General features: G+C 40.0%; 2 protein-coding genes across 7 annotated transcripts in view; one reads left to right on the forward strand and one right to left on the reverse strand.

The window, feature by feature from the left end:
* The window catches only part of osbpl6 (oxysterol binding protein-like 6), a 36,945-nt gene extending 28,175 nt beyond the window's left edge, over positions 1-8,770 (forward strand). For all 6 annotated transcript variants that reach the window (XM_069702614.1, XM_069702616.1, XM_069702615.1 and 3 more), the window contains 9 exons: positions 722-975; positions 1,403-1,540; positions 2,604-2,667; positions 2,861-2,939; positions 3,839-3,983; positions 4,098-4,242; positions 4,366-4,492; positions 4,611-4,733; positions 5,259-8,770. In XM_069702614.1, the coding sequence (XP_069558715.1) occupies positions 722-975; positions 1,403-1,540; positions 2,604-2,667; positions 2,861-2,939; positions 3,839-3,983; positions 4,098-4,242; positions 4,366-4,492; positions 4,611-4,733; positions 5,259-5,370 (1,187 nt within the window). In that variant the 3' untranslated portion in view covers positions 5,371-8,770. The remainder of the gene's footprint in view (positions 1-721; positions 976-1,402; positions 1,541-2,603; positions 2,668-2,860; positions 2,940-3,838; positions 3,984-4,097; positions 4,243-4,365; positions 4,493-4,610; positions 4,734-5,258) is intronic.
* Positions 8,771-9,188: 418 nt separating this feature from the next.
* Positions 9,189-14,430, reverse strand: prkra (protein kinase, interferon-inducible double stranded RNA dependent activator). The gene is made up of 8 exons (XM_069702620.1): positions 14,284-14,430; positions 13,004-13,182; positions 12,812-12,893; positions 12,226-12,304; positions 11,961-12,078; positions 11,777-11,871; positions 11,492-11,654; positions 9,189-10,205 (listed from the first exon to the last, which is right to left on the reverse strand). Exons 1-8 carry the CDS (start codon positions 14,334-14,336, stop codon positions 10,048-10,050), a joined length of 927 nt encoding a protein of 308 aa, XP_069558721.1. The 5' UTR covers positions 14,337-14,430; the 3' UTR covers positions 9,189-10,047.
* Positions 14,431-14,767: the final 337 nt, after the last annotated feature.

Raw genomic sequence — 14,767 nt, forward strand, 5'->3', positions numbered from 1 at the left:
TTTATTTATATAACACCAAGTCACAGCGTAAGCCATCTCAGGGCAGTTTATATATTAAAGGTCTTCCAACAGAACGTTAGCAACACTGCAGGGAGAAACACAACAATTTAACAGCTCCTGCATGGGCGACAGCTGGAAGGAAAAACTCCCTTTTAACGGGACGAAAACCTCCGACAGAACCAGACCCAGAGGTGGGCGGCCATCAACCGGCTGGGATGAGGGGGAGAGCAGAGAGAGAAAAGAACAGCATAGAAAGCGAAAGAGAAGCGTAGCGAGTACAGTACCCTCATTGGAGGGGGCAGTAACCAGTTACTGTGATTTAGAATTATAGAAAACTACATTAATGACCAATGTTACATATGAATATCAAAACATTTTAACCTGCAAGAAAATCTCAAAACAATTTCAATGTTGAAATTTGAGAATTTCGGGCATTTTTGCTTGAACAGTTCCGATTTAATCAATTACTAATATAGTTTATTGTTCATTTTCTGTCAATCAAGTACCAGTGTTGATTTGTAGATTTCATTTATGTTATGTTTTGATTTGCTGTCACATTTTTAGGACTTGTATTTTGAAACAGCTCTATGAACGAAGATCATTATGATTGTGTTATCAAGAGTATATTTTAAGGGACAGCAGTGAGTGTTCCAGATAACATCAGTCCAGATTGAATGAAGCGATTATGAGTTATTACTGTACTATTGTTTTTGGTCTTCAGTGGCCAACGGAGACTTTGCTGGCTGCGCCTTCCGCAACGGCCGACGCATCTGTCTGCCGGCGCCCTGTCCGGACACCAGCAACATCAACCTCTGGAACATCTTGAGGAACAACATCGGCAAGGACCTGTCCAAAGTGTCCATGCCAGTGGAGCTCAACGAGCCCCTCAACACCCTGCAGCGTATGTGTGAGGAGCTGGAGTACAGCGAGCTGCTGGACAAGGCTGCCGAGACCGAGGATCCCTTTGAGCGCATGGTAAAGAAGCCGCCAGTTAAAAGCAGCTTGTCAAATGAAATCGGTTGAGGACACGGTGACCCGTCACAGCGGATCTTAAATGTTTTTTTTCTGTACAGTAAATCCTTTTAAAGTACCTTCTGCAACTGAGGATACTTGAGTTTGTTCCCAGAGATGCATCCTAAATTCCTCCTCATTTCCCTCGTATATTTTAATTCACGCAGTCACACTGCAAGTCACAAGCTAACATAAATAGTCTCTCACGGAGAGGCATGTCTGTGAGGTGGTAGTAGGCTTCAGCGCCGCAGTCGACCTTGAATCCACCAGTTTTTGTCTTTTCCTCGGATAGTGTTCGATGCATACTAATGTGGGGCTTATTCATGACGAAGCCTGTTTGTTGGAGCCGGCTAATCCCGCTTTTGTTTATGTTGTTTTGACCCTCTGACAGGTTCTCGTCGCTGCTTTTGCTGTCTCAGGCTACTCATCCACTTACTACAGAGCAGGAAGCAAGCCATTCAACCCGCTACTCGGCGAGACTTACGAATGTATTCGGGAAGACAAGGGCTTCTGTTTCTTCTCAGAGCAGGTGAGTCCATCCACAGATAAATGACATAAGTGCATTTAAAACAGGAGCGTTATCTTGGATATAGAGCCATGCTCTTAGTGTCAAAGATAATAATACATTTTTGTGTAAGAATAACACAGCGGTTGCTACACTAAACTTTTTGTATTAAAACAAGGTCATTGCTACTTGTGGCCCCTTGTGATATGTTGCATATATCTACCAGTGGTTGGTGGTTTGTTTTTTTTCCTTTACAATATAAGAATATTATTAAATTTTTAAAGAAATATTATTGAATCATTACCTATAAAAGCAAAGACTAAAGGGAAATATAAACAATGTTTTTGGGTTGTCCGTCTGGCCGTGCGTCCGTATGTCCTGTCCCAATATCTCAGGTCAAAGGTCAAGTTCAGCGTCACCTGGCATTGACCCATCCTCGTGAACGTGATATTTCAGGAACGCCTCGAGAGAATATCTTCAAATTTGTCACAAATTGTCTCTATGCTATTAGAATTTAATTTCTGAAGGTCAAGGTCACTCTGACCTCACGTTTTTCACATTGTTATGAATGCAGCATTTAACGCTTTGAAGGACCTTCTTTAAATTTGGCAGTCATTTTTTTTTTTTTATATATATATATATAATATCTCGGGAACGCCTTGACAGAATTTCTTCAAATTTGTTAAGGATGAAGTGATGAGATTTTGGTGGTCAAAGGTCAAGGTCACTGTGACCTCACATCGACCCATGCTGCTGAGCACGACATCTGCACGACGCCTAAAGTGAATACCTTCAAATTTAGCACAAGTGTTCACTCGGCCTCAACAATTAATCGATTGTATTTTGGTGGTCAGAGGTCTGATCGTGGTCTCGGTGACCTCACATCCTTCCCAGCTTTGGGAACGCCATATCTTGGGAATGCAGTGACCTGTTGCTGGAATCATTGTCTGAACAACAATATAATATTGTCTATGACAGAGAAAAACTGAATCTTCACTACGATGAATTAGTAATCAGAAGCAGGTGCTGTATGTGATGTCTAATCTGAGCAGCTGCCAGAGATTTTTTATTTGATCTTTTCTCAAAGGTGAGCCACCACCCTCCCGTCTCTGCCTGCCACTGCGAGTCTAAGAACTTCACCTTCTGGCAAGGTAGGTTACCTGTCTAATTACTGACGGTTGCTCCTCATGGGATCTGCTGGGGCTCAATTACAAGCTGAATATTTAAGAAACATGGATTTTATTTATGATAATAAAAACATTTTAAAAAGGCAAAACAAATGTAGAGTTCAGTGTATTGTTCTTTATTTCTGATTTTTTTTGTTGTTGCTGTTTTTCTTTTCAGATGTGAGATGGAAAAACAAGTTCTGGGGAAAATCAATGGAGATTTTACCAATCGGAACTGTTAATCTCACGATTCCCAGGTAACTTTCACCCAGATGCTTTTTGCAGTGACTGAATTTGAAGCCTTAGATTTGATTCTAGCAAATAAGACGTTGTGTCATTTCAGCTGGTCTTGATGCCACATTCATGTCATCAAGGTTATCGTAACAACCCGCGTGCTACTTTTAGTTGCATTCATGTCAACATCCAAATTATAATTGTGACTGGAAAACTGTTTTTCTAAAAAGACATGACTCGGTGATCATTTAGATAAAAGAAAACTTCCAAATTATATTATCGGTGTCGTGACAGCTCTTAATGACACTTAAGCACCAAATAAACCAAATAAACAGCTGTATCGCACCAACCAGTCTGTCATTCAAGATAATTAAACTAAAAGTTAATGGACTTTGTTATATTGTCATTGACATTTAGATATTTACATTATGCATTGCAGAAATGTCAGTGCTTCTCCATCAGTTTACAGACAATTGTGGAAATATAAAACACATTTTACAATAATATTTACTCATGTAGAGTTTCAGAACAGAAATAACTTTGACTTTCTTGTCTGTATCTGTAAAACTTTGACATTTCAGGTCTCTTCACAGTATTTTAGTATTCTGTCTGAATGTCTTTTTTAGAAAGAAACCGTGGTTTTACGTTGTCCCTCCTTTTAAATACCAATGTTCATGTGGTTCAGAGGAGCTTGGAAGGCGTTCCAACCCACAAATCACGCCCTCCATGGGGTGGATTGGGGAGAGGAACGAGCATATTTTTTTTAAATGATTTATATAAAGTCTGTTGAATAAGCTGCCACATCAAACTAGATCTTTCACAGTTGGTTGAAAAAGAATGTCGTTGTACATTCATCACTTTTATCATCTGGTGTCGTTCCAGCAGTACCTCAAACCGAGCCGCTGTTTCTGTGCCTTTCTAGGTTTGGAGATCACTATGAATGGAATAAAGTCACCACCTGTGTACACAACATCCTCAGCGGACGACGGTGGATCGAACACTACGGGGAGATCACCATCAGAAACACAAAGAGCAGCGCCTGCCTCTGCAAACTTACCTTCGTCAAGGTAAAAAAAAAAAAAAAAAAAGCACCATTATATACGATTTAATCTATCTTAATGTGGTCTCTTCAAAACAATCCGAACAATTACTTAGCTAAAAGGGCCGTTTCTGTCTTGTAGGGAAACTACTGGAGCTCTAATGTGAATGAGGTTCAAGGATTTGTGATGGATCAAGAAGGAAAAGTGATTCACAGGCTTTTTGGAAAATGGCACGAGGGCCTTTACTGCGGTGTCCCACCGTCTGCCAAATGCGTCTGGAGGCCAGGTAAACAACACTTCTTCACCCCACTCACTTAGGACTTGCTGTATAAGTGGTGTTAATGGTCCCTCACGGTCCAGCGGGAGCTTTCAGGCTTAAAAGGAGCTTTGTTGCTTTTTTTGCTGTCAGGCTCCATGCCCACAGACTACGAGCTCTACTACGGCTTCACCAGGTTCGCCATCGAACTGAATGAGCTTTGCCCCGAGTTGAAAGACGTCTTGCCGCGTACAGATGCCCGATTCAGGCGAGATCAAAGGTACAGCATGAAATCTGCACCTGCTGCCATGAGACTTTGAGATACCGTATGTTTTCTGCACCTGACTGAGGAAATCTTTTTTTTACTGATTGTCGTTCGTGTCGTTCGACTCATACAGGCATCTGGAAGAAGGGAACCTGGAGATGGCGTCCTCGGAGAAGCAGCGTATCGAAGACATGCAGAGGGGCAGGAGGAGGTGGAACGACGAGAACAACATCAAACTGGAGCCGCGCTTCTTCAAGTAAGGACCGAGAGTAGCTGCCAGATGTTGAGCCGTATGCAACATCATTTCTTCCATTTCTAGTTTTGTCTCTTAAGTGAGAAGTCACAGTCCTGATCAGGAATCCTACTACACATTTACACAATTCAAATGTTTGCACAGCCCCCCCCCAAAAAAAGATGAACAAAAATACATGTACATTGAGAAGATGTGGAAAAAGGCCAGAGGAAAAGCACCATTAGTTGCATGAGGTGAAGCGAATGTCCCTGAAAAAGCTCTTCGTTTCAGGCCTCCGTCTGAACCATCAAACTACCGTTTTCTCCATTCGACGCGGCTCCAAAATGTTTTCCAGAGTGCATCAATGTTAAATTGCCGGTCTCGGGTCTCTAATGTGGAAACAGTAAAAAAGCTGCATGTGGGCTGTAGACAGGACGGGATGAATATGATTGTTTACAAGTCAGGCCACCGGGATGTTTACCAGCCAGAGTAACATCTCCTCCTCATTCCTCTCGGGGTTATGATTTACAACTCGTGTCTTTCTAACAGGAAAGTGGTTGATGCCAATCACAGGGAGAGATGGGTGTCCAACAGCACGTACTGGGAGCTCCGCAAGAACCCTGGCTTCATCAACATGGAGTCGACAGTGAACCTGTGGTAGCACATGGATCTCTACGTCCATCATCACACACGAGAAGGCTGTTACTTATGCACAATAAGGTGTTAAGAGAAACACGTCAACAATCAAAACATCTGCGTGCACGGATATGAGCGACTGCAGAGCCGAGGGATGGCCTGACGCCCAGCGACCCCGTGGAGGTCGTGTGGCGCTGCCACGCGGTCATCCACCCATGGAAACATCCTTCATTGTGCTTGTCGAAGCTGGGTTGTCAGGGCAACAAGCGTACCACTCCTATGTAGATCTTTCCTCAGCTCTTTTGACTTCCGAGTTTGTCCTTGCCTTAAAAAGACACCCGTACAGGTCACATGATTAGGCGCCTTTTAGTTGAAGCCATTTAATTTCTGAGAGCAGTTTGGTTAGACTATGAAGTAGACGTTTTGATTCATTGATTAACTACGATACCGTGCATGTGTAGAGAACAGCTTTCAGTGGCATAAAGCCTATTTACTGTATCATCAATTATTGTAGAAAAAAAGAGGTATTTTTATAAAGTATCCTGGACTCAGAATTTAGTGAAGAAGTATTACGTGAACTGGCAGATTTGATTTATTTTTGCCTTTTTAATACTGTTGAATCTGTGAGATAGCAGTACTCTCTCATCGTGGGAAACAACTCATTTAAAATGAAGCGCGACTGCAGTAGAGCATCCGCAGACAGAGTTATTTTCAAAGAGTAACTGAGGTGAAGATGAAGTAGGATTTAAACATGACGGCTGTTTAGGATGCGTGAACCGTCGACAGGTCTCGTAGTGTAAATAGAGGGAGGACCAAAACTTCACCAGTCACCACCCTTCCCTGCCTCACTGTCTAATTTTAAACATTGTTACATGAAACCAACTCCCCTGAATCACACACTTGCATAAATACCTACCGTGCCATATAAAGTGGACATACTGAATGTATGTTCGGCTTTCTGGACGCGGTGCAGAGAGATGTGTGAAATGATGGACTCTCAAACATCCGCATCATCTAAAAAAAGACAATGTAGTAGGTTGTACAGGTTGTAAAGCCCTCAAAGACACTTTGGTGATTTTTGGCCTTTATAAATAGACTTTACTTGCCAGTGAAACACGAGAAGAGGAGTCACACATTTCTATTACAAGACCAAACCCTCATCTGTTGTACATCCAACCACAACTACAGCTACAGCATGCAGTGATTTTAAATCACCTCAAATATTTCATCACCAAATCCGTCATTTGTCATAACTAGCGATAAATTCCAAAGAGAATTAACGTTCTTGTTCTTACTAACAATCAAAAATGATGACTAATGATATAAAAGTAGTAGTGACCCTCCTCATTTGTGAAACAAGTACCGGTAAATGTTTACTATTTGTCTTGATACTTTACATTACTAATCAATCATAAAATCAGAAATTCTTCTTATTAATGATGAAGAAATGATTTCTATTCAGCCACTCCATCAGCCAATCAGTGAACGACACACAGTTCGTCCATTATGAAACACCAGAGACACCTACAGGTCGCGCTGGGAAGTGCAGGAAGTATATTCAAAGCGTGTTGAGATTTGCACAGTAACAAGTTTTACTGCACAAAATTGAAGCTGGTATTTTTGATGTGTCTGATTCCCCAGAGAATTTACTGCTATGTCGCGGGCTTCTGCAAAGCACCAGTTACTTATTTGAAGTTTGTATATTTATTGCAAAGCAGATTAGCTTTAATGTTTTAACGAGTGTCCCTGTCGCCCCTTTTTTTGTTTTTGTTTGACAGAATAAGGACATAGACATGCCGGGGCCTTTTGAAATCAACCCCGAGTACATTGCCCTCTTGTGTGAGAGCAGGTTTAAGTTGGTTCCCCTCGTTGAGAACTGCAGGGTGACGACGCTGAAGGAGGAGAAGAGGGAATATAAATATGTAGAGAGAAAACTGTGTGAAGCAACTCCATCGTGTATGCACTGTTCACATGGTACTGTAGATTATAAAACCAAAAAGGTAGTACTGCTTTGCATCCATGTACCTTTTTTTTTTTCTTTTTTTTTTTTTTAAACAATGTACTTGTCGTGTTGCATTTCATTTTTTATTTTTTCTCTGATCACAGACTCAATGCTACAACTTGTCCGTTTTCACTTGCTGTGCCTTAATGCATTTATCAATGCTTTTCACAAACCCACAACTGATGAGAACCCCACGCTGAGAGGACGGTACGCCACTGAACCGGTGAAGCGCCGCACATTCTCCACAGTCCACCTGCCTACAGATGATCCACTTCACTGACGAGCAGGAGACTCGAAGGGAGATTTCTTCCACATTAGACGGAAACAGAAGAGTTTCGTCTGACTGTAAAATGCTTGCGGTGTCCAACGCACCGCTCCGCTACTCCTAACATGTAACCGGTACATTTGGGTTATCACTATATAAATACAGCACATTTAGAAGAAGGAGCACTACTGTAAAAGCTGATTTGGTTTTCCTCCTCCATCGGTGACTACATCGCAGCAGCTGTGTGTGGAGGTAGGAGGAGTGCTTTGCGTAGTGTTTGGTGTCATAGTGTCAGAATGTAGTGGGAAAAAAATATATAAGGAAACCTCCAGCTTTTCTTCATCCATTGTTCTACCTGCATGTCTAGACAACTTCGCTTGCCAATGAATGTTGCAGATGCCTTACAGGAAAAAAAAAAAAGAAAAAAAAAGGGTTTTGTTTTCTCAATTGGACACTTTATGGTTTGTTTCGGACTGACATGTATCATGAAGCACTATGTCGGCTCAGTTTGTTCAAATCTATTTCCTAATGGGTACCCTCTAAAGTGCAATTTTAACAAAGTACATATCTTTCCATGAACACTGTACACTGCTGCTGCATAGTGCTTGTTCTAATAAAACTGCAAAACTCAATCGGGAGGGGGGAGGAGTGTGTGGTTCATATGTTAAAAATAATTAATTAATAGCTGTGCACATGAGATTTGCCAATCAATTATTTAGACTACAAAATGTCATAAAACACTGATCAGTCCATCCCAGACTCTCAGGTGACATCTTCAGTCCTCTTTATGCTGTTCAATTAATAGTCCAAAATCAAAAGCTTTTCAGTTTGTTATGAGGTAAAACAGAAAAATAAAAGCGATATCATTTGTCAATTTGTTTCCCAAATCATGGCAATTAATTAATTATCACGATAGTTTGCAGTAATTTTCTGTAGATTAATTAGCAATTTATCAATTAATAGTTTCAGCTATAGTTGTAAAAACTCATCAAATCACAAACCAATTATTTGGAGAAGTAAAACCCATCTTAACTCAAAAATGTGTTTTTGTTTTTTTGTTTTTTTTATTGAGTCCAGCAATTTAATTTGCAATAAGTGTTTCTGACCACCTTGTATATCAAACTCCAATATTCTGCTAATTAAAGTTGCTAAATCCTCCACAGTGTTCTCCAGCTGGTCTCTGAAATCGTGTCTGTTTGGTGATGAACAGCTATGAAATAAAATATGTGTCTAGAAACCTACAAATAATTCAAACTGCAAGCAGTGACATGCGGACCCTCGCACGGGTCGGGGCCTCCGGCTCCCCGACGTGCAGCACCGAGGGTCGGTATATTCCCCCTTGCAGTTATTTATTTATTTTTCTCGATCTCGTTCCTTATTCTTTAAAAAAAAAAAAAGGCTTCGTTACGTCCCGTGAACGTCCCAGGAATGTTAGTTCCGGTCTGAAAGTTTTCCAGAGGGACGTTCAATGGACGTTGGTCACATTCAACGATGGTTTTGTCGGAGAACCTGCAGGTCTCGTTGCGTCCCGTTTTTTATGACCATTTAAAGACACCACAAACACTCAATAACACTCAAGTGTTCGGATTTATTTTCTGGATTCATACACACGTTATTACTGCCATTGTTTTCCACAAGACTTCAGTTCATACAGCAGAGGACAACAGTCAGTCAATATATTTAATATAGCACACGTTTCACTTCTAGTACTAAGAGGCACAGTGCAAAAGAATGGCAACAGACCAGATGGGATTTTAAAGTAACACATCTGGTTTTAGAGTCTACCAGATAAAGACAGGAGGGTTTTTACTTCTGATTGCAAACTGACAGATGGAAGAGTGGAAATAGGAAGAAAGAATAATTTATATTTTCTTGCAGATGAAAATGCAGACCATCCTCACAAATAGAAAAATGACAAATTAATTTATTTTCTCTTTTTCTCTCTGTGTCACTGAAGAGAAACTATGTGAAATAAAACAAATTAAATTAGGTCAACATGAAATTTAAATGATGTCCATCCTGATTCATTAACAAACAAAACAAAACAAAACAAAAAAAAGAGGCAAAGGTATTTCCACTAAAGCAGCAGATGGAAACATGAATAACTAAAACTCTGCATGTAAAAACTATTAAAAAAAAAAGGAGTTGCTTCATAATATTTACACTTGTGTTCCCGCTTCATGTACACATTTATATGTTTAACATCGAAAATACAATGATAGCATCTTAACCACCCGAAGACAAAATATATTTCTGATTTGATTCTCAATTCTACTGACATTTCCTCACAAAAACAAAAACGCATGATTCAAGTCGATTACTGTGTAGCTATGCCTGCTTTGCGATATGCATAAATACAAAAATATATATCGCAGGAAGACTTGGTTGTGGGGGGGAGGGGGGAGGAGGGGCCGTTGATATACAACTGGTGGTGTTTATTTGGTGGAGGCCATGATCTTGATGTACTGGAGGGCGCTGTGCGCCGCGTCGTTGTGGGCGTTGCTGCAGGAGATGCCGGTGCCGTGGCACACGGTGACGGGAGACGTGGACAGCTCGGCCAGGCACTGGTACTGCCCGTTCACCGTCAGCTCATCTGTCCAACAGTCACAAGGCACGTCAACATGGCATTTCTGCAGAGTGCTGACACGCAATTTTTTTACAGCCGGGGCCGCTTTTACAGCCAGATCATCGTCCCTCCGTCATCCATCACAAACGTCAAACTAAATCATTCTTACTTTCCATTTTAGTGACAAAGTCCATCCCAATAGAAAGGAAACAATGCAGCATTTAATCAGGTTAATGTGTGTCATTCTATCTGCTCACAGCTGTCACATTACTGTCAATACAAATTGAACATTTCCTACTGCTGATGTTTCAAATTAACATGGCAGAAGTGTTTTCTTTTATTGTGAAGGAGTCAAATATTGATTATTTTCATTATCGATTAATCTGTTATTATTCTTTGGATTAATTGATTGGCTGTTTGGTCTCTCAAAACAAAACGCTCCACCAATTTTTTTTTCTCCAAGAGAGAAAATAAAACGTTATAGTTTCCTAAATGTGGTTGAAGTTCATTTTCATTCCTTAAGTGCTGGACATCATCTCTAAAGCATTTTAAAACACTTTCCGTATCTGTTTCAAATTAAAAGCAGTCTAGCATTTTAGTAGACTCAAAGAAATGGAAAATTGGCCAAAGCAGAAAATAACATTTGAACAATTCCTAAATTAAAAAATAACTGAAACGATTATTTGATTAATAAAATAGTTAGTCTGGAAAACTGTGCAGCACAAACTTAAAACGGGCTCTAATTACTTTTGACTGACTTCTTAATGAAAACGATGCGAGTGTTTGTTTGGTTGCTCTGTAACAATCCAGCTGCTCCCGTGTTCATAGGAGCGTTTGTAGTTTGTGTTAAAGATGCACACAAGCAACCAGAACTGGCGCTGAAATCTTCGATGTATGCAAATGTATTTTAAATGTAAATATTGAAATGAATTGAATTTCATTATTTTTGCATGTCTGATTACTTCCTTCAGAAATAAACAGATTTTAACTGTCCAGTCTTTTCTCCTATCACGCCCATCATAATTGATTTATTATAATTGATTTATTATAATTGTCCATTTAAACACAGAACTAAAAATACCAATATGTGTGCATACTAGTTATAAAGTCATTAATTTATAAACAGAATATCAATAAATGCTGATGAATAAACATTATGAAAAGTAGAGCTGCAACAGAACTAAACTGTCTTGACTGATTTCTACATAATGTCTACAGAAGATGCAAATGGCGGAAACACGACTGCAATAAAGAGAACTGGATTGAAAACACACGGGATCACGGGGGGTGAAACCGATGTGGTGTTGTCTTACCAATATCAAAGTACGTGACCTCGAAACCTTGCTCCTTGGAAAGCTCCAGCATCATCTGAATGTAATCAGTGTTGGGAATGCTCAGCGGGTTTCTTCTCAGTAACGATATCTTCTCTGCCGACGAGTTCCTTAAGTTTTCAAATCGCACACTCGGTTTGGGAGTCTGAAAAACACAAAGTTAAATGCGACAAACTCAAAAACTACTTTTGAAGACTTTCACTCATAAATGTCACAGCTGCCTCGAGAGGTCAGGGGGAAAAGAAGAAAAGGAACTATTTGACGCACCCATGTGATTTCAGAACAGCCTGACAGACTCTGAAGCTTCGCCACCATTTTCTCTGCAGCTGCCTTTTTTGCGGCTTTTTTTGAATTTCCTACGGCTGTCAGAAGACCAGACAAAGACTAAGAACAGGACGAACAAGACAAAATTGTAGACAATTTAACTTCTTCGTGTCAAAAATATTCCCACCTTTCTCTGACAGCGACTCCAATCGACAAGTAACTGTGAACTCTCTGTTGTGCGGCGGGCCGGCCTCCATTAAAACCGTGTACTCGGGAAGACGCCATCCTTTCTGCAACGCTAACTCCTGAAAGGAAAGACCACGTAAAAAGGAAAGAAAGGAGAAGAGGCACAGTTTAAAAAAGCGTTGATTTTTTTTTTTTTTTTTTAATACATATGCAAATTAGACAGGATTTACTCAAATCCTGACATATAGACAGAACTAGTGGCGTACCTGCAGTATTCCCACAGAGTTGGGGTGGCTGTTTGTTTCTGCCGCGACGCCATTGCTGTCAGACTTCCCGGGAGCGTTCCTGTTGGGAAGGAAATCACAGCTGCAACAGGCACGAAACCAATCTGACGTATTTACTGTTGGGCTGCAGCTGACTTTTATTCCAGCAATTTATCATTTTGTCAAACTTATTCAGTTTAGTTGTCACGTGTGACAATGAAAAACTTTTGATGATAAAAACAGATGTCGACTGACTAATCGATCAATCGTTGATTTTTCACACCAGGCAGGAGGACAATTATTATTATTACTGATTAATCTGACAATTATTTCCTCGATTGTTTTTTTTTTTCCTGCGTTTCAGGTATCTCAGGAAATAATTATAAATTGCCGAAGTTAGTACACTCAATACTCCATTTACAATCCAACGTGACAAATATTCACATTTGAAACCATGTTAGCAGCACATTTGTGGAAGATTTGCTTTTAAATCATTTTTAAAAACGATTTATTGATTGGCGAAATTTGTTGCCGCTTCATTTGAAATTAGTTAACTAATTAAATTCGGTAATAGTTCACCTCTACTCACACTATCCCTGCGTCTATATTCAGAATATTCAGGACGGCCTCGGCAGCCTGGTGCTTAGCCGCCTTTTTACTGGGACCTTGACCTGAAACAAAAGACAATCAGACACGTGTTATATAAAACCTTATAATAATCATTTTACAGCTGCGTGGCAGTCGTAGAGTGAGTTAACCACCTTTAGTGGCTGTGGCGTACCTGTGCAGCTGACATCTTTGACGGTCACGCTGAAGACGAAGCTGGGCTGGTGAGCTTCTCCTTCAGCCTTCTCCATCACGTACACGGGAAGGTTGCCGCTCTTGGTGCCGTATTCGTGCAGGATTTGTATCGGCGTCTTCCCGGGGCTGCTCTTCTGTGATTCATTCGTTTCCCAGCTGCTGTTTTCAACAAGCAGAAAACAAACACTGAACGAGGACCGCATCAACCGCATCGTTCAAAACATTAACATGTGAAAGTCAGGAGAAGTTTACAGACCAGAAATAATCCCTGCAAATGGTAGAAATAAATTACAGCATTAATCTGATATATATATGATTTTGTTTATCTGACCAACCGTCCAAAACTTTAAATATTCAGTTTAAAATAAGCGAGAAAAGCCAGAGATGCTCACATCTGCATTTAACTGTAAAAACTAGAGGCGGTGAACGTTTCTGCTTGAAAAATGCCTGAAATGACTGAATGAATATCAGAGGATTTCCTCTCTGTCCTTTTTTTTTTTTTTTAAAGATTTTTCAAACTGCAGACTTTGTGAGAATCTTCCAAAATGTTGTGTTTTAGAGTTCAACATGTGGATGATTTTGGAAGATGAAGAAAATCATTTAAAAAGACAAATTCAAGGAGTTGGAGAAAAACAAGTTTACGTGATGTGTTGAGTGGAATATACAGAAACAAGCTTTCTGTGATTCCTGAGGGACTTTTCCACATACAAAGTCCACGCAGTTTTACTGTTTTGTAATTCACGGCTGACAATAAATAATTATGCATTAAATGTACTGATGTGCAGTTTAGTGGTTAATATGATAATTTGCTGGTACAAATCTGGGGATTTCCCAAAGTCCAAACTAGATTAACCAATAATCCTTCATGCAATAATAATAATAATAATAATAATAATAATAATAACGTCATTGGAAGTTTCCAGCTTGTCAAAAGGAAGATTTTAAAGGCGTTTCTTTGTCATAATATGGGAATAAAATGAATATCTTTGTTTTGGTTGGACAGCATGTGTATACACTGTTTTGCACTGATGGAAATCATCGCAGACATTTTCAAAAAAAAAAATTATCGAGCAAATAACATGAAAATATAAACAAAATAGTCATCAACAACAAAAGACAGTCAAAATGTCAAAACACCTCTTAATAAATGAATATCAAGAGAGCTGCAGCTGACCGTCACCGTCGGTATCTCACTAGTTTATAATTCAACTAGATAATTAAACGTTAAGTTGTCTAACTCGTGATGATGCAAACACTAACCTCGTGTCGGCGGGACTTTGCACTGCTGGTGATGGAAATGTCTCCTGAGACATCTTTGAAGACCCTAAACTAAAAAAGGACCTGAAACACCACTTTCTCGGGACATTAATTTATGTTTTTACGAAGAATATAAAGCTGCCTGTGTCTGCTAACCAGTCTGACATCATATCAACATCCGGGTCATCAGCGGGTCAGCCTGCGTCAGTGTGCGGCGGTAATACTTTTACTGCCCCCTGCTGGTGATGGCGGGTTAACTCTGAATGAAGTTTTGTCCACAACACCGAGACATTTGTCTTCTTCAGGCACCTTTTACTGTGCTACGAAATTTAAAACTGCTTCTTTGATACAGTGACGTCTTCTGCTTTTGTCAATTTTTCCTCGTAAAAACATTAAGATTAAAATTGTATTTGTTCTAATTTAGTAGTGTACCATGTTTACATCAAACCTTTGTATTGTAATATCAATAATATGCCATTATTGCCAC

This window comes from Brachyistius frenatus, unplaced genomic scaffold, assembly GCF_029030835.1.
Source record: "Brachyistius frenatus isolate BFR_SWC_R1_liver_20210118 unplaced genomic scaffold, ASM2903083v1 Contig_42, whole genome shotgun sequence".
NCBI classification, from domain to species: domain Eukaryota; kingdom Metazoa; phylum Chordata; class Actinopteri; family Embiotocidae; genus Brachyistius; species Brachyistius frenatus.

Excerpts from the sequence above, each read along its gene's own strand:
- prkra (XM_069702620.1), bottom strand. The coding sequence starts at position 14,336 with ATGTCTCAGGAGACATTTCCATCACCAGCAGTGCAAAGTCCCGCCGAC. Across the intron at positions 11,872-11,960 it reads GGAGTCGCTGTCAGAGAAAG|CCGTAGGAAATTCAAAAAAA; the intron begins GTGGGAATATTT and ends GTCTTCTGACAG. Across the intron at positions 10,206-11,491 it reads GGTCACGTACTTTGATATTG|ATGAGCTGACGGTGAACGGG; the intron begins GTAAGACAACAC and ends ACTGTTGGACAG.